At 47.1% G+C, this 18,316-nt stretch overlaps 1 protein-coding gene across 1 annotated transcript in view; it reads left to right on the forward strand.

Annotated features, from left to right (window-relative positions):
- The window catches only part of LOC146202540 (solute carrier family 25 member 35-like), a 49,995-nt gene extending 37,352 nt beyond the window's left edge, over window positions 1-12,643 (forward strand). The window contains exon 4 of the mRNA XM_084588206.1: window positions 7,346-12,643. Coding sequence (XP_084444332.1) covers window positions 7,346-7,897 — 552 coding nt within the window. The 3' untranslated portion in view covers window positions 7,898-12,643. The remainder of the gene's footprint in view (window positions 1-7,345) is intronic.
- Window positions 12,644-18,316: the final 5,673 nt, after the last annotated feature.

An 18,316-nucleotide genomic window follows, 5' to 3' on the forward strand; every position in this document is an offset into this window, starting at 1 on the left:
CCGAGACAGGTGTATATGCGCTCATCTGTATTCAGTGCCACGCGCGCCCCGTGACAGGCCTTGAGAATACAGGGGCAAGTGGCTAGGTGCAGGAAAAGCGAGTTTATTGTTATTTCTCACTGCACACGGGCAGCTAGCTATACGTCCTGTGTTCGAGGAGAGCCGCGTTGGCCGCACTCAATAACTGCGTTTCGTGCAGTTGCATCGAGTGTGCTGGTGAAGGTGTTTTCTTGCTTTATGTACCGTAACATAAATGAAAGGACAGACCGCCGATATTATGCAGTCCTCGCTTCATTACGTTTTTTTTTTTTTTTTTTTTTCATGCTTCTAAGTCATGAACAACGGTCTTGTGTGTGAGCGTTTAACAGCGTGCGTTGTGAGGTTGCTACACCGGCAAGCCTTGCCGGCGTCCCATCCTGCTGGCAATTTTCACGACTCGGAGTGGACGCTTCGGATTATCCAACATAGCTGCGGCGATAAAGGGGACTCCTACTGCTTCCATGGTCACCACAGCTAGAATTCAGGGCGCAGCTGTGAGGCACCCGTTCTCGGATTGTGCGTCCTCGTCGCAGTTGTCGTCGGCATAGCACGTCACCTACCAGCTGCGGCAGGTAGCAGCAGACCGAAACGCCACCTGTCACATCTAGCAGGGGATAGAGTAGAGAGTTGGAACCTCACCCTCCTCCCTACATGGGAGAGGGAAGAAGCTTGGGCTGTGCGGCGAGAACAAAGGAATGCGCAACGGAAATGGGGCTACGAAGGGAACAAGTACCCGTAGGGCGGCGGCTACCGTGGAAATAGGAGGGTATGACGAGGGCTGAGGAATGCGACACCTGAGTCTGGTGGTATGGAGAGGAAGCCGAAGGATGACTACTGTGAAAGCACAAGGTTATGACGAGAGAGCAGGATGCATCCCACAGAAGGGCGGGAATGAAAGGCGGAGGAGGGGTGCGCGTGGAAAGTGAGGAAGGAAACGGTGGAAGAGGGAAAGGTGGAATATGAAGGACGTGGGTACGGCGGTGGAGATGGCCGACCAAAAATCACGATCAAGCCTCTGATATGAGTATAGATTGCACGCATGCAGGTGGCATTACACTGCTACCCAGACATCCAGCTGCCAAATGGGAAGGTGGCATAAAAGTCGAACTCGGCACCCTTGAATCCCGAGCCATGCAACCCCTACACCTCGCGGGGACGCGGCGGACCGCTTGGTTAAAGCGGGTCGTTGCATCTATGTTGGGTGGTCTGTCACATAATGGGGTTGCTTAAGACTGCATCTTAGGTATGCTTTAGGTTGTGTCTGAGATGAGCATATGTGAATTTATGCAGGCACAAACTAAGGGAGTAATAATTAAGCGAGTAGCAAAGCACGCGACCCCAAATCCGAAGGGGTAGCCGCAGTCGGGAGCCATTGAGGCGGTTGCATCATAAGCTTTAAGACGAAGCTCAAAGAATGCGCAAATTGTCTGTGGTGACTTACGTTTGTGCAGAAGAGAAACGCGTCCCTCGTGGTTCCCTCGCAGCTCGAGGCGAGGTCGACAAAACATGACTGCTGCGCGAGCAGGTGTCATGCAGGTATCTCCTTTACAATAGTGATGTACTGAGAAAGAATTCACTTTTAGTCGAAGGACTGTTTTAAGGGGAGATATAGAGCAGGCTCTAACAGCACGTATATGGAAACATGCCCCTCTCAAATTATTTACCTCTGCATGTCGCAAAACTAAAATACCTGTAGGGCTGTTCTCAAATTTCACATTATCGCGTTTTGTAATCGTCTGTCTTTTCTTTTTCTTTTTAAATCTGAAATATCGACTCGCGCTCATGTGCCGATCATGCAACCTGCTGTCAACGAAGAAGCCTTTTTTTCGTTTCTCAATGGTATTGAGGAATAAACGAGATGCGGCGAAAAAATCGGCGTCTGGCGTTCGAAGGAGGCTGATGTGAAAGCGGAATAGTAGGCATCTAACGTGCGTTTTGGAGGTAGTTTAAAATCCATTGCATCGATGATGAATACCGTAGTACAACGGAAATGTGGCAGCAACAGAGCTGAGGTAAGCAAGACGCAGCGATTGTCAGCTTGTCAGGCTTCTTAGTAGAAAACATGATATAAAAGTTCGCCGTTCACTATCGCTCGAATTTAATCTGATAGAGCGCCACCACCGTTTTACGTTTCGTTTATAATCAGGTCGTGCTTACAGGCGGAAAGAGAGAGAAATGAGGTCGCCCTACTTGGCGCACTGTCTTCTCGGAGTGCTAAACTGCGCCTTGCGCGCTCTCAGTTTGTTCGTAAACGATAAATGCAAGGAACGAAAGAAGTGTAAGGTCGTTATATTTCTCTTCTTTGTATTCCATTCGATTCTTGGCATCCACCCGTCTGATTCCATCGAGGACGAATTCACGTGGAAAGCGCGAGAAGCATCAAAATGAAATTGGATTCGAGCGAAATACTTCTCTAAGTTATCTCACTTCCTACATTCTCTGTTGATAATGAAACAACATACCACCACACATCCATGCCGTTTATACAAGGCCTGCAGTCACTCTCCGCGCGCGAACTTGTGCTCGTTAGTCATATGTGCTCAGCGACGTTTCTCGACAAACACCGCCGCGTATATACATAGGCCCTTCCAGTCCAATTAAGCGTTTTTCTTTTTTTTTAATATCGGTTGAGTACCCGTGTCCAAGAATGTATTGCCACGTTTCTTATAATCTTTCCACAACAGCGTGGAAACATCCTGCTCCCATGCGTTCTCTGTGCCATTGACAACACAGAGCTCAAGCAGGGACGGGACGCTGGCGGTTCTTCTATCTCGTTAGTGTGCAAACATTGTATAGTATCACTCCTAACGCATATATTTTACAGAAAAATGCTCAGAACAACGTTCTACTGTGCCGGCGACCTACTCAGATAAAAAGGGGTAAACGACCCACTTGGTCGCACCGATCCTCTTCGATTCGCGGCAATGCCAGAATGTGGCGTCCATTTCGTGTGAACACCAAGCGGGAGACGAACAGATCTTATCTTCAGCCCTTATCCTCAAAGGACGGGGGAAACAGCCGCGGCCTTCGCCGCATCGCCAGCTAAGCAGTAGTATACCTCGCAGAGCGGCCCCCGCTAGTCAGCTATGCGGAAGCGCACTTGTAAGGGGTCGCTCGCCACGGGCGAAACAAGACAACGTGCGCGTCCGTACGTTCCGCTTTAAACGTTAAGATTACCTCGCATATCTTTTTAAACAGTGATTCACAAAGCGTTGCATAATATATTGCAAAATAGCGCTATGGTAAAAAAAAAAAAAAAAATGAGACACTAAAGCGCCGCCTTTAAGGGTATGATGGTTTAGTTCGTTGAGTTTAACGTCCCAAAGTGATTAAGACTGTGAGAGACGCCGTAGTGGAGGGCTCCGGAAGTTTAGACCGCCTTGCACTGACATCGCACAGCACACGGGCGCCTTGCTTTTCGCCTCCATCGAAAAGCGGCCGCCGAGGCCGGGATTCGATCCCGCATCCTTGGGAACAGTAGTCGAGCGCCCTACCACTGCACCACTCCAGCGGGGTTTTTGAGGGTATGACGCGACAGGGTTAGCGACTCCTGTCGGCGGCTCCCGTTAGGGATTCTCGATCGCGTAAACGCAGCTTTATATACTCGCTTAATCAATAATATGCCCAGCATGCAGTCGTAAGCTGTCGCATAATGTGAAAGACCAGGTTTAACTAAGCTTTAGCCAATCCGCAAGCATGTGTCTGCGGGGCGTGTCTTACTCGGCATCCAAGGGTCCCGGTGGGTTCGATCCCCATCTCAAAAGGCGCTATCCAAGTTGGCATCTCCTGCCAACTCGGCCTCGTCACGTGGTCCAATGACGTCACAGTCATTTTACTACCATTGCACATGCCAAGAGGCATGCTCGGGATGTTTCGCTCGCAACGCCAACAATGCAGGCGCTGGATTTTCTAGAAAACGGGGCCCTGTCATTTCAAAGAAAGGAAGTGCGAAAGAATTTGGAATGCCGTACACAGAGTCAGCGCTGGTTTAAATGTGTCGAAACGACGCAAGAAATCTCCGCCTCCTTTAGCGGTTAACGTTGACATTACATAAATGCATGGAAGTAACCAACCAGACAACGGTACTCCAGTATTCATGGCAGGAATTAAACTACATGACCTGGCGTGAAGTTTGAATAGTAAGCCAGCCAGGTGAGGGAGAAGGAGGCTCAAATGCCTCCTGACGAAGCCTAAAGCTTATTCTTACGTCATGGGAAGAGAGTCAAAGAAGCAGGAAACAGGTCAGTTTGCACAGATAGCCAAAATGTTTAGCTTTTCTAAAAATAAACAGAGAAAAAATACTGTTGGAGCTTCGCAGCGTGAACCTAATGCGGGACAATAAAATCCGTGTAATATTGGAGAGAAAAGAGAGAAGGTATTTTAATGAGAAGAAAAGTGAAGAGGTCGGCCGGCGGTAACGAGACCCTGGCCTGCTACTACACACTGGGGAAGGGGAAGTAAAAGAGACATAGGGTGTGTGTATGAAGGGTCATGATGTCATAGTACAGTGAGGTTTATTGGAACGTTCACTCAAGTTACGACGTAAAAGGTAATTAATGTAAGAGTTCATGGCAAAGCAAACAACAGACTTCTTTTATAAATCGAGTTACATTGCTGCCTTTTCTGAGCTCGCGCATTCAGCATTTAATGCATAAAAGTACTAATGAGTTGTGCATAAATTATGTAGTGCAACTTGTGCCTACCCTTGGGGCGATTAAGGAAAGCGTACACGCAAACTGCAAGTCAGTGGGCTATCAAGGTATATTTCCGAACATGAGGCGAAATATCATTCAGCTTTTTCGTAAAGCAAAAACACTAATTTCTCCCTGCAACGTTTCTAGAGCGGTTGAAATCTTCATTTTTATTATGGGCTCATTATTACTACATTTAATAAATAAGGCTTCTCTTGCTCGATTTTTGGGGGAAACGTATGGCATCTACACCAATCTTGGTGTAGGTGCCCAAAACCAGGTTGCAGTAAGATGTCATAGTTTAAAATTAACTGCATTTTTCGTTTCTTGCACCTGGAACGGGCAGGAAATAACGAAAGTGAAAGTGCGCAGTCCAATAGACCTCGACGTGACTATATTTTTCAGTTTCTTCATTTTGCCCTTAAAGTGCAAGCTGGAACCCAATGCAGTCGCATTGTCTCGAGCAGCCCAAGTGGGAAATCGAGTTCAAGCGTCTGTGCGTGCATTTGCGCTTTGCCTGCTTGGGCTGCTCGGCGCATTGCGCGGAAAGAAAGCGCGAGGCTGATGCTGGGGAAGTACATACGATAGGTCGATATTTCCTTTTTTTTTTTCTTTGTGTAACGCTTAAATAGTGGTAAACGCGCGAATTGTCTGGTTGCTGTGACCGTCATTCGCTAAATTCGAACTCACTGCGTTCGAGTGAGTCAGCATCGGGTTGGAGGATGGAACCTGCAAGCTGCACAACGTGGTTTAAACTTAGCTTGCGATTAGGAAAAGTACTTTGCCCCCAATGCCATCACTAGCTTAGTAGGTCGTAAGCTGAAAGATGACTGCGTCTAGTCTCTAATTTACTTGGCAAACGATTCGAACTTTACACCGCTTTTACGCAAGACGTGATTTTGACTTTGACTACGGGCTTTGGATTAGCTGCAGCGTTGGCCAGCGTGTGTTCCATACTGGCGTCCTTTGTCCATTTCGATCGACCCCTATGTATTCTTTTTTTTTTTTCTCTACAACTCCAGCATTTAACGGAGAATAGCAGGCTAGACCAATCAGCTTCATGCTGATTCCTTTTCTCTTTTCTTTCGGTTTAGTCATTCCTTTGGTCTTACTCCTTGATGTGCTTCCAATTTGGCTAGGAAATGTGGTGCGAAATACCTTAACTCCACGCACTTCAGTGCGAAGAGGCTACGATATGCGAAGAAATGAGGGGCAATTACGGTCCGGTTATATTTGGGTTTGATTCTTTTTGATTAGCTGAGTCGCCGCCATACCCTTGCACTCTTGGTTATCGTCGGGATCGGTCAGTCAGCGCGGCACATTTTAACAGCGGAATAGAAATGGCGAAATAATCGTTATATTAAACCTACGTTGTTGTTTTTTTCATTACCACTTATGTGTTGCGCTCCTTTCAGGATCGCGAGGAAACTAGCTGTAATCCACAATTCTGTTGTTAGAAAAGAAAGGGAAACAGAAAGGCAGCTATGGAGGTTAACCAGGTGAGACGAAGCTTGCTACCTTGCAAGGAGGGAGAGAAGGAGGAGCCTTAAAGGCGGTCGCAACTGCGCTCCGCCATACCTTGAGCGTTTCGCACGCGCATTAGAATTACTAGTCATCCACAAAAGCCCCGCGGCCGTCACTCTCGGCTTAATTTCATGGACCAGTAATGAAAAATAAAAAACGCTGCTGAACCAAATATTGAGCGAAAACATTAGCTGCGGGTGACCGAGCGTTCTTCTTTTTTTCTTCTTCCTCAGCCCACATATAAAGCCCCGCTTTAACCAAGCCGTATAAACGTGCCTTAGTGGCCTATAGGGGTAACGTGAATGCCAGGGTCCTAGCAGGCTGATTCTGACATAACCGCCCCATGTGAAACGAGAGACCTAAGTTGGCAGCTCCTGCCAGCCCGTGTGTCAAGTGGGAAGTGACGTCACAGCGTCACATGGGTAAGACGTAACTGCGGCCGGGTCACGCGAAGGCTTGAAAGTGCGCGTAGTGTTGCTTTCGCAATAAAACTTCAAACCATTTTGCAGAAACTCGGGATGCAAACTAATCCAGATCGAGTCCACGGCACGCTTTTTTTTTTAACTTATACGTAGTTTTGACACACAAAACTTAACTAGTAGAATTATTTGTACAGTCTCCGCCCTCATCGTACTTTTGAACAGAGTATTACAAAATCATGCATGCAACACTGCAGGAGTAAGTTTTTTGTAAGTTTTATAGAGTTTTATCACACTCCTTACAAGCCTAAGTTTAGGTCGCCTAAAAAGGCTCTTCCATTTATATTCAAACCGGATCTTAGACTTTTGCCATAGGTTCGAGTGCCGCCGTGATCCCCAAGGCAGATTAATCATCGAGATGAGAACAGCACAAAATAGAAAGAAAATTATCGTTTATCCAGGGAAGATTCACTGCATATTGTTTATGGCAAGGAGAGTGGACAAGAAGGTCTCCTATCTGTTTTGCGATTGTTGTTTAGCTTATGTCCTCAGCACATTGTTTCCACTAGTCCGATTAAGTATTCGCATTCAATTAGACTTATCAAAGAGCACATGGTCGGCCCATGGCACGGCCCATGCAACCTGGTTGACGCGCGGCCCGCGCGTTCGCAGGTGCACTGCGCGACGGCGTCCATCGCCGTCGGCTACCAACACGGCTACAGGACCGCCAGGGCCGCCTTTATGCACATCTACCGGACGCAGGGTCTGTGGAACGGGCTGTGGCGCGCCACGTCGTCCAACATTCTGCGCATCTCGACCGGCTCGGCTTTGCAGATGTCCACCTTCATCGGCATCAAGACGCTGCTCAACACGGCCACCGAGGGTCGCGAGCGCTACATCTTCATCAACACGGTGCTGGCGGCGCTTATATCGGGCCTCGTATCGGCACCCTTCATTGCGGCCGTGGACGTGCTTCGGGCGCGCATGTACGCGCAGCCGTCGAACGCGAAGGGCGAGGGCCTCTACTACCGCAGCCTCTGGGACTGTGTACGCAAGATCAAGCGCACCGAAGGACTCCGCGGTCTGTCCAAGGGCTTGGGCGGCGCGTTCCTCTACACGCTCACAACCTCATCCATCACGCTCATCTCGTGGGACGAACTCAAGAACGCCCGCAGGGAGCGCAGGCACTCGAGAGACTACTACATCGACTTTGGCTACCAGTGACGGAGCCCCACGGTGTACTTTCGACGAGCGGCGGAACGGACTGAAGGCATTTGTTTTCTTTGGAGAGTATGGTGCAAGACACGCGCTCTTTGGGGCTGCTAAAAGAGTGCGTAGAAGGTTGGAGCGCCCGGTCTGGTTATCCGCGCCAAAAGAGTTGGGCCCACAGCCTGATTTCTAAAGCGTATATGACTGAATAGGCTTCATTTAAAAAAAAAAAAAAAAAAAACGTATGTTTTTTTTTTTATAGTTTAGCTCAAGTCGGAGAGAAACCGCATGTTTGGGCGCGTTTTCCACGCCTTTCGTAAACATGCAGTCACGGGATGGGGAATATGCATCGGCCAGTTCTTGCGCTTCGGCATACTGTAATGCTAGAAGGCTGTGCGGGCTGCCTAACGCGCAAGCCGTATCGTATGCCGACTTCTAGCGAAAGCATTTCGCAGCTGTTATGAGCAGCACAAAAAGTGCCGGGCAGGCAAAGTCTGAGAATTTCTGTAATTATACCTCAGTCAGTGGTCAAAAGAAACAATCAGGGAAATAGCCTTGTCCATTCCTGTTTAACTGTTCCTGTCTCGCGCGTTAGAGTTCGTAAAAAAAAAAAAAAAAGAAAAAAAGAAAGATGGAAGCGGGATGTAGACCGTGCCTCTGGCTTCTAAGAGCATGCTTTTTAAGCTAAGTGGCCACAGGGCGTTGATATCGGTGGAAGGGTGGGCCTTGTTGTCCCGTTAAGAGAGGTTCCGCAGTAGACGAATTTCAGTGCTACCAGTAAGCACGAAATGAACTGCAAAATCCGCATTCATTTCTTAGTGTAGGTTTTAACTTTGTCCTATGCGAAGTTAGAAATCAACGGTGGGCAAGAGCTGAGGTAGGAAGTCATTAAAGTAGCGGTCCCTAATCGGATCGAAACTGCCGAATCGTAACAGTACGAACTAAAAGAATGTACTTCCTTAGTATCTGTCTTCATATCATTTTTCTTTTTCTTTTTTTTTTTTTTTTCAGTTTGCTGGACAGGGAGAGAGATAGTCAAGAAACGTACCAAAGGCAGCGATAGCGAGGAAGGACAGGGGTGAGCTACTTACACTATTTACGAAATTCAAAAAGCAAACAAATACGCGCCGCTCGCACGAAAAAGTCCAGGACTTGCCGAAAATGTAACTGCACGCGAGGGACAACTGCGACTATTTATAGTGCGTAAAAGTATGCTGTCGATTAAAATCTAGCGATTAAAGTCAGCGAAGATAAAGTGTAGCTTGCCTAACAGCACTGATGATAGATTTTGGCGAGTGCGACATGTGCGTACTCTTTGGCAGTGGGCGAAACGAATTTGTTGACGCGCTTACAAGTCGTGTGCGTAAGTTCTGTTGAATATAACTGCTGGGAAAATTGCTTGTACAAAGTAGTGTGCCACTCCTTTCCTGCATTAACGGTAAATGATTCTGCGCTGCGGCACCTCAAATGCAATTCATTGTCGACGAAGGTACCCAGTTGGGCCGTGATTTTTAATGCAAATGCGCATTACTACACCGTTTTTAAAGTGCCTAATGCCACGCATTTTCTATCGCCGAAAACACAGTACACATGGCGTGGTTTAATTATTATCCGTGGCTGATACGGGAACGGCTGCACATTAAAGCGTGCCATCTTCGCACTGCACTGCCAACTAAGTAGCAACGGGCGATATACATCTCGGTAGTTATTTAAAGAGAGAAAAAAATATCAAAATGTTTGATGCATTTTTATTATTATATCTTTAGCTATGCAATAACTTCGCACCCAGAAAACAATGTTTCTCAACTTGTACGGCTTGAGTAAGAGCGCCAACTAGCGTCGCGAAGTTATGTTACTGAGCTCCTTAAAAGCTCGATTTTTTTTTATGTGCATTAAACATTTATAGGCCACTGGCGCGGTTAGCTAGGTCTGTGTACATAATTTTAGATAATTTTTTTTTTTTTTTTCTGTGATGAGCTCGACTTCACAGCGTAGCAACGAGATTCTAAAAGCACCGCAGTGTCCAGGAATACAGCACACCTCCTTTTATTTTGAACTTTATGCGATAAGTTGGGAATGTTCGCAATTATCCTTTCCCTCAGTTTTTAGAAGCTCTTTTATTTGGGAGCAGTGAAGTTGATTAGCGGTGCCGTTATTTGTTTCGATGAACACTGGTGTGGCTGGTTCTGACGAACAGTGGTTGAGTGTAGTTTTCTGCTGTACATTGTTTATTAGGCTTTCGTGTCAAATATCGTGGAGTTCGCCAAGTTGTCGCGGCACTGCGAACTTATTTTAGTGTTCAAAGTGCCACTGTGTGTCCATGATATGGTAAACTGTGCTATTTGACAAAGGGCTGAGAGAGTGTTTCTCTTAACCGTAGGAAATGGACAGTGCTTTGCACAGAAAAGCCGTGCCTGCGCGGAAATGCAGTGCCGAAATGATGATTAAGATTGTGAAGATGCTTATGCGATGATGATGCTATTATTGGCCAGCCATTTGTATCGGGTGGATACCAGAAAGTTTTAAGCCATGCCGTTGCCAGTATGCACTTATAGTAAGCGTAGTGTTTTTGGCCAAGTCATTTAGTCGCTGCTATTTGAATGGTGACGATACTGTCGTTTAAATTTCGAAACTTGGGGCATCGAGAGGACGACAGTTTCGACCATCGTCTACTTTCAAAAGTATTCATGTTACATGTGACCTAACCTTGAGAGTGTTCACCATCACACCACCCTCGATCGTCGCGACGGACGTGCGAATGTCCGTTATGAGTGCGTGTTATCTAGAAGCTCAGGTTACAATTGCGGCCAAAGACTAAAGGGCCACTGATCAGATGTGCTGAGGGATTCACTGAAATACAAGCAGAGGGCAGTTGAAGGGCTGTCGACGTTCTTAATCTAGTCCTTCACCTTAGTTCCTTTGCGATACCGTGAGCAACGCATATTAATAACTACTTTGTCAGATGGGATCCGAGTGCGGTTAGAAACGGAACAATGGTGCCTAAGGTTTGTTCACAGTTGTATAGACGCTTGAGGCAGACTCGGGCTTATAGAAGGCAAATGAAGGAGGAACTTAAATGGAGTCATTTCAAGGCCGTGATGTTGGGTCGCATAGGACATTTAAGTCAGATTTATGACCTCTTCCCTGTCAAGAAAATCAGTCCGTTGCGGTACATTTTGCTCTCTGTTTCGTGCTACCGAGGGGAAAGCATGGCTAGCGGGTTTTTGTTTGCCGTGCAGGAGAAACTCGAGGAGCACGTACTTCTAAATTCGAACACAGCGTGGTGCCAAAATGTTTCATTGTCAGTCGCCGATGAGACATCAGTCTTCGTCGCATGACGTGCGCTTTGCCAGCAGCACTTATGTTTCGCATTTAACGCGGCTTGGGCGCAGCGCGCATAGCTGCTTCACGTGAACCCGACTCCTGGCTGTGAAGCTAGATGGACGCTGCACTCGACCTTTCCGAGCTGACAGGAGCGCAATAGCACGTTACCCAGTAAATGGAGGGGGACAGCTTCTAGTAGTTCACCATGCGGTTTCACGAAGCGATTCCGCTGTCGCATATCGCGAGGCGCGAGCGTAGCCTTCTAACACAGCCACGTGGACGCGGTCAACCATACGAAGGAATCCTCTGAATTTAGCACGCGTCTCTCGTCGTCCGGATGCTGTCTCGTTTTCTTCGCGATCCAAGAGGCCATGACCGGGATCTTTAGTAGGCCAGTTAGGTAATCGCGGCGCATGCGGTGAGGCCATGTCTCTTATTTATTTGCATTGAGGTCGTATAAGGCGAAAATACCGCGGCATGACCGGAGTGGCATCAGGTACCGTGCTGTTAGCAAAAAAGCGAGTTATAACGGTTGTTTCAGCGAACACATTAAAAAAATTTCTAAAAATATTGAGTTCCGAAAGAGAGAAAAAAAAAAAAATGTATGCAGGCACAAACTCTCACGCGCGGCAGGTTTTCTGCAAAACTCCTAATAATACAATTAAGCAATCATAAACTACTAATTAATTTTAATTATCGCAGTTGGGAGGGGGAGTTCAAAACCGTGAACAAGACGTTGTCACAAGTTTTTAAAACGAAGAAAAGTTCAATTCTAAAGCCTCCTAGCGCGAGGAAATCCGACACTTTTTCTGCACGAAGTCGAAACTGTGAGCAGTATAGCGCACAGAGAGTTCGATGCAGACGAGACGTTCGCTTATTACATATTGCAGTGACTACGGCGCCAAATTCGAACTGCCTGCTCTGCTGCAGCGTGTCATGCACTTTATTTTGCTCCGTCGCTCAAAAATGACCTTGCAGGTGGCGATGGCTAGCCTTTCCCCTGAACCCTGCTGCAGGTCTTCTTCTGCAAGGCGCTTCTTTTAGTGCCACGTCAAATAGTGCCACGTGACGTGGCGCAGTAGCGCTCGCAGTTCGAACTGAGTGCCGTAGCTTCGCACACGTCATCGCCGGACGTCGCGTGTGTGCCGAGCTTCCTGCGTCTCTTGCGCTGAGTTTCGGATTCGTAAGGAAAAAATAAAAGCGTCAGATTTTCTCGCGCTTTAGGACTTACGAAAATGAGTTTTTACTCGTTTCGAAAACTTATGAGACCTCAACTTATTCACGGCTTCGAACTTCCCATTGGGACTAACAAGCCAACTGCGATAATTAAGATATTGATTAGTGTGGTTTAGTTCATTGCCTGTATCATCACAAGAGCCTGATGCGAATTGTGTCCCCTATGGCCGATAGTTTGTTCCCGCAAATATTTTTTTTTTTCGATTTGAGCTCACTATTTTCAAATACCCGAATAAGGCTCTTATAACGGTGAACGCCCTTTAAAAGCCCGGCTGAATATTCGCCCGAATATTTCGAAAGAAAGCTATTTCCAGCCGAAATGTCGGTCAAACTTTTATCGCATTCGTATCAGTTATGCTCATTTTGTTGAGGCCTGGTATCTGCACGGCGCTAGAGAGATCGATAGCGCACGCATTCTCCTGCATGCCGGAATCGTGGGCGCGGAGAAGCCAGATTTCGCACCGACCGTTCCTACGCGTTCCTGAAAGTCCGTTTTACCACCGGATTGACATGTCTTTGTGGCTGCGAAGTAGCTAAGTATACAGCCGCTGAATCTGCTATTGCACAGATGAAGGCTTTCTTTTTTGTTGCTGTTTTTACCCCCCAAAGAAAGACCTGGTCGCAGTTGCGTAAGAAACGTCATAAAGTATTTCTTTAGAACATTTAGATCAGTAGACCCACTTGTATCTGCGTACTGCGGTTCCAAAAAGTGATCCAACGCCGCAAGAATTGCGAAGACAACAACGCCCCCCCCCCCCCCCCCCCCGCCCCTCACACACACACACACACCTTCCATTCCAATCTTCTCAGCTCTTAGTTAAAGAAAGTAGTCATTTCAATAATTCGGTAATAATTTTGCGCATAGATTTAAGGCTCCTGCATGACTTCTACGCTAACACAATATACGCGGCTGTGCGCTTTTTTATGCGAGCATGTGCAGGAGAGCACCGTTACGCGACACCGCGCGACGAGGTGGCCGCTTTTTCCTTGATCCACTCGTCGACGCGAATGCAGCGTCTGTTTCGTGTCTCCACAAGATGAGTTTGAAAGGCCGATTAAACGCTTATATGTAGCACACATTAAAAAAAAAAAAGGATGAGTTTAACGACACAAACCCCGCAGTAACGTTATGGTCACGGGACAGAAATCACACACAGTAGTGAAGTTCCACCACAGAAGGTCACTCGAACATTACAATTTGTGCGCCGATATTCTCGTGGAAAATTAGAATTTTTCGCTCCAGTGAGTTTGTAGGCTATATTCGTGGACACTCATGTCGTCTGTGAAAACGTGTAAATTTATGAAGGTGTGAGTCGATTTATTCTCACTTTCAGAAGACCTTTCTTGAGATCTCAGAGTGCGTCGGCGTCGTATACTGGATCGGGACTCTGTAATGATGGGGTCTGGAAGTGTCGTTGAGTGCACTGTGTGGCTGAAGCAAGGGAAAATAGGGCCGCGTCTGCGTCTGCAAGTGGCTTCGCAGCGTCTTTCAGTGAGGAAGTCAGGAGTTGGGTACGAAAGGAGCTTGATGGTCTCCATGACGTCCAGGAGCTGCACTTCAGGCGGTGTATGAACTTTGTCGTTACTGTGACGTATTGCTTATACGAAGTGGGCGAGGGAGATGATATTACATAACGTGCCAATATCATCTGCAGTTGTTTTACGTAAGGGATTTGCAGGGAGGGCGGTGCTTGCTACTTGATGTGGTCGTCCCGGTCCAGTCTAGCTGACACGAAAGCAATTCCCGCGCTGCCGAACACACCTGTATGCTGTAGCGGATACTTTCCAACAAATACACTATCCATGCTTTGGACTTGCTTCACTACGTCAGCCTCATTGTTGCTCACCATGCTTTAATTTTCACTGGCCGAGATCAGATGCAGTAATTGAACCTTTTGAAAGTTCAGTCTTCTGGATAATTCACTGAGCTATAATCATTGCGCAGCAAGGTTTGATTAGCAACGAGAGTCGTGTGAAAGCTTATGGACGAGGCGCGCACAATGTACTCTAGCATCGCAGTTCAATTCACTACCCATTCTGTTGGTGTAAAAAACAAACAAACAAAAAAACGAACCTTGCCTCCTACGCAATTTCGCGAAATTGCAACAAAGAGGTAGCCGTATCAGCTCTTTGGCATCCTGCCAAACTTCCCAGGTGTTGTTGTACTATGCATGTCTTTATGCCCCTATTCTCGTGGAAAGTGTTCCCATTGACGCATGCGCGGAGAGGGCAGTCATTTCGCGATCAACGCGATTCAGCACAATACATGAACCATGCTCGAAAACAGCGTCTTCAACGAAACGTGCTTGCTAACGTTTCCGAGAAGGTGCCCACAGAAGTTCCCGTAACACGGAAGTCACGAAAAGGCGAAGTGCTTGGCACTTCAAGCATGTATTCGCGGAAAATGTATGCTATATGCACTTTTCGGTTCGTAGGACGCATTTTTGCTATGTGCTGTGTGATTTTGCGTACATTGTGCTATGTGCTGTGCACATTTCGGTTGGCCTTGCCACGGTGGCGCAGTGGTTAGGGATGCAGGATCCAATCCCTGTCGCAGCGGCCGCTTTTCGATAGAGGAGGAAAGCAAGGCGCCTGAGGGCTGCGCGGTGTCAGTGCACGTTAAAGAACCCCAGGTGGTCCATACTTCCGGAGCCCTTCACTACGTCGTTACTCATAGCCTGTGTTGCTTTGGGACGTTAAACCTCATAGACCAAACCAAACTTTTCGGCTGGACCTGCCCTCTGCACTTCTCGATGTCTGGCTGCGACTCCGAACTGCAAGGACATTCAGCCCTTTATCGAGACTTCCGCTTTCCAGGAACTTCTCTCGGTAATTGCATGTGCTGCTGTCCTCACGTGCAACTGGCCGAGACAATCTTGCTCTTGATCCTGCATGCTCAAAGGGGTAACCGCGCTGCTTGGAAGCCGAGAACTATTCATCTTTTTCAGTGCGCGCTCGGACCAAAAGGCTCTGTTGGTGTTTTGTGGACACCAGATGACTGCGGTCAGAAAAGTGACAGGACAAGTGACAAAGCGAAAGGACAGAAAAGTGACATCACCTTTCCTGAAAGGCTTATTGCGCCCATATTCAGTTCGATTTTGAGGCTAAGCCTTTCAGGAAAGGTGATAGCACTTTTCTGTCAGGTACAGTGGCAACTGCATGCGTTGATTGGCGCCTTAATTTGCTCGAAGACCTGTCGTGTAGAGAAACGTGATACATGCAGGCTGGTCGCGCATTTCATCTTCTACACTGCAGCATTCCGGCAACGCCAAAGTGGCAGTGTTATTACCCTCACGAGTTATGATGTTTCCTATATGCAAAGTATTGTGCGGCATTTTCTTTTGGATGTCGCTAGTGATATGCGCGAGAGCGTTTTGGGTTAATAAACATTTATACCGGAGTGGTCTCTACACTGCATGCATTGTTTTGGTGGCAATACAGGAATACAAAAATCCAAAGTAGTGTGCGAATCCGCTCAAGATCTGACACTGTGAAAAGGAAAAATAAAGGACTGTTACACATGTTGCTCAGCTGGCTGTTCTGTTAGGCCTGTATGATGAGTATTAGGGGCAATTGGGAAACCGATAGCAATGAGCAAAACCGAGAAATATCATTAGAAGTCTATAGGACACTCTGCTCGTTGCTAGTAACGTGCAAGAAGAATTTTTACCCAGAAAACAATGAAGGGCCTGCCCAGGACGCATATTTGAAGTAGTCCGCTTTCTATGAAAATTTTGGAGCATTATCGTCTGTCTTTTTTCCTTTACTTTTTTTTTTTTTTCAGCAGTGGTGAAATCTTTTGCTGAATATGCGTTAGGAGAACGCAGAATCCACTGGTATATCCTCTGCCTGCCGCTTTTGCGACTATACGCATTCCAAATGGTATTCACAGATTATATGTTTGTTTTGTAGCAAAGTGTTAAAAAGAGCAAGCGTAAAGCCTGGTCCTCAAGCGCTTTGCACGAGAAAACGCGCCGCTTGGGAAACGCACGTGTTTGGTGCTACGGTTTTGTCCAAGACCCTTTTCCCAAGCACATCACCCTAGAAGAGCCGAGTGTCGCAACAGGGGAAACCTTGTACCCATTGGAAAATCGATGGGTAACCGGCGTCACTACATGCATATCGAACCCAGAACTTCCCGAATGCGAGGCGGATGCTGTACCTACAAAAACACCGTTTCGGCGAGAACTATCGCGGATGTTTATAGCGCCCTTGGCAATGAAATGAAAGTTCGGGGGTACAGCTACGTGCGTTTGACACGCCGTGCGTTTTCTCGTGCACGAAACGCTTCATATGGACCAGTCTTGTGATAAAATATTCTTCTTGATTCTGTTGTAAAAGAAATTCGCACGCAGAGAAGTCTTTGCCAAAAGTAACCAGGCTGTATGGTTGGTTTCTCCTTCATACAAGGTGAATCCCTTATACTATCTGACTTAATGCCAAAGTATGGAAGAGGGAAGGAGAAAAAGAGAAAAAAGCAGTGTAGCCTGGTCACTTTTGGCAGAGACGGTGCACTGACCAAGGAAATTTTTGCTGGGTGTTGTCACATTTAAATTCACAGTTTTCAACAATGTCTACCTTAGCAAGAAGCAACCTTGACAACTGTGGTCTTCTCGAGCACGAAACCAGCAAAGCAAGTACTGCTGGCGTTTAAAGCAATATAGTTCTAGCAACTATCGTGTTTGGTTCTGACTGCTCACTAACCCAAAAATTAAAAAAAAAAAAAAAGTGCCGCACTTAATTTCGTTCCTGACAGAGAATACGGGCGTTTACCAGTTCCTTTTAGGCGTATTTTTGTGCATTAGCGGCAGCTTACGCATGGTGCTCAGTAATAGAAAAGTTTAAGCACAGCGCAGGCTCACTAGAGCAAATGTGTACTGCGTAACCGGACGCCAGGTGAATATGCGGAGTGGTGAATGTGCGCACCTGGCACTACGCGTGAGCAGCAAGTGTCTTTATAAAGCGCACCGCTTTACAAAGCGGTGCGCTTCTACTCAGGTATGACTCCTATACTAAAGCCCCCTAACAATGAAAGCGAAAACAAATATTTAATGGGGTTTCTTGCTGTGAAGAAGCAGAAGCTGACGGCGAAGACGGACATTGTTGAAAACCTATTGTTGTACATACCGCGCCAATAGTAGCGAAGACAGATTCGAGTGTATGCCTTGAATACCCCCGCGTGAGCGCACTATGTATAATCTTGAAAAGCTGCCTATATTAGGAATTGTAGATGGCGCCGATTGACGAGAAGTCGCTTCCTTCTACTGGAGTTGTATAGTTACGTCAGTAAAGTAGGCTATCGCGGATCTCAAAGTGAAAGCTTTGTGGCGAAGAGCGCTTGAAAGTTGGCGACGAGTTTGAGAGAAAATCGATGTGAGAGACGATCCCATGAATCCTTCCGTTGTTCGGCAGGCTTGTCACTGATGTAGAGCGAAGGCGCCACAGAGTAGAAGGTGGAGAGGCTGGCAAGGTCGGCTGGTATCGGGTATCGAGACTAAACATCGCCGTGCTTGAAACCAGATCAGTAGATAACGCGGATATCATATTTTTGGAAATGAAGAGCCGACCGGGCCAAGAAGCTGGATGGGCCTTTAACGATGAAAGCCAGCAAAGGTTGTGGTGGTTCCTGACCGTGTATGTTAGAAATAAGTCAGCAAAGGTATAGGGCGAAACTTTTTGAGAGCCTATATACAATGGCTAAGCACCGTCTTTTCCGCGATGGAGTAGTTCGACTCGATTTTTGTGAGTGTGTGGCTCAAGTGAGCTACTACATATTTACCGAAGTCAGATGGGCGCTGGGCAAGCGCCAAGGCGGATACCACTTGCGCCCGCGTGCTCTTCAATGGGGGCTTGGTCGAAATGGCGCAGGATGGG

This window comes from Amblyomma maculatum, chromosome 1 (assembly GCF_055883805.1).
Source record: "Amblyomma maculatum isolate TAMU_Amacu chromosome 1, ASM5588380v1, whole genome shotgun sequence".
Lineage (NCBI taxonomy): Eukaryota > Metazoa > Arthropoda > Arachnida > Ixodida > Ixodidae > Amblyomma > Amblyomma maculatum.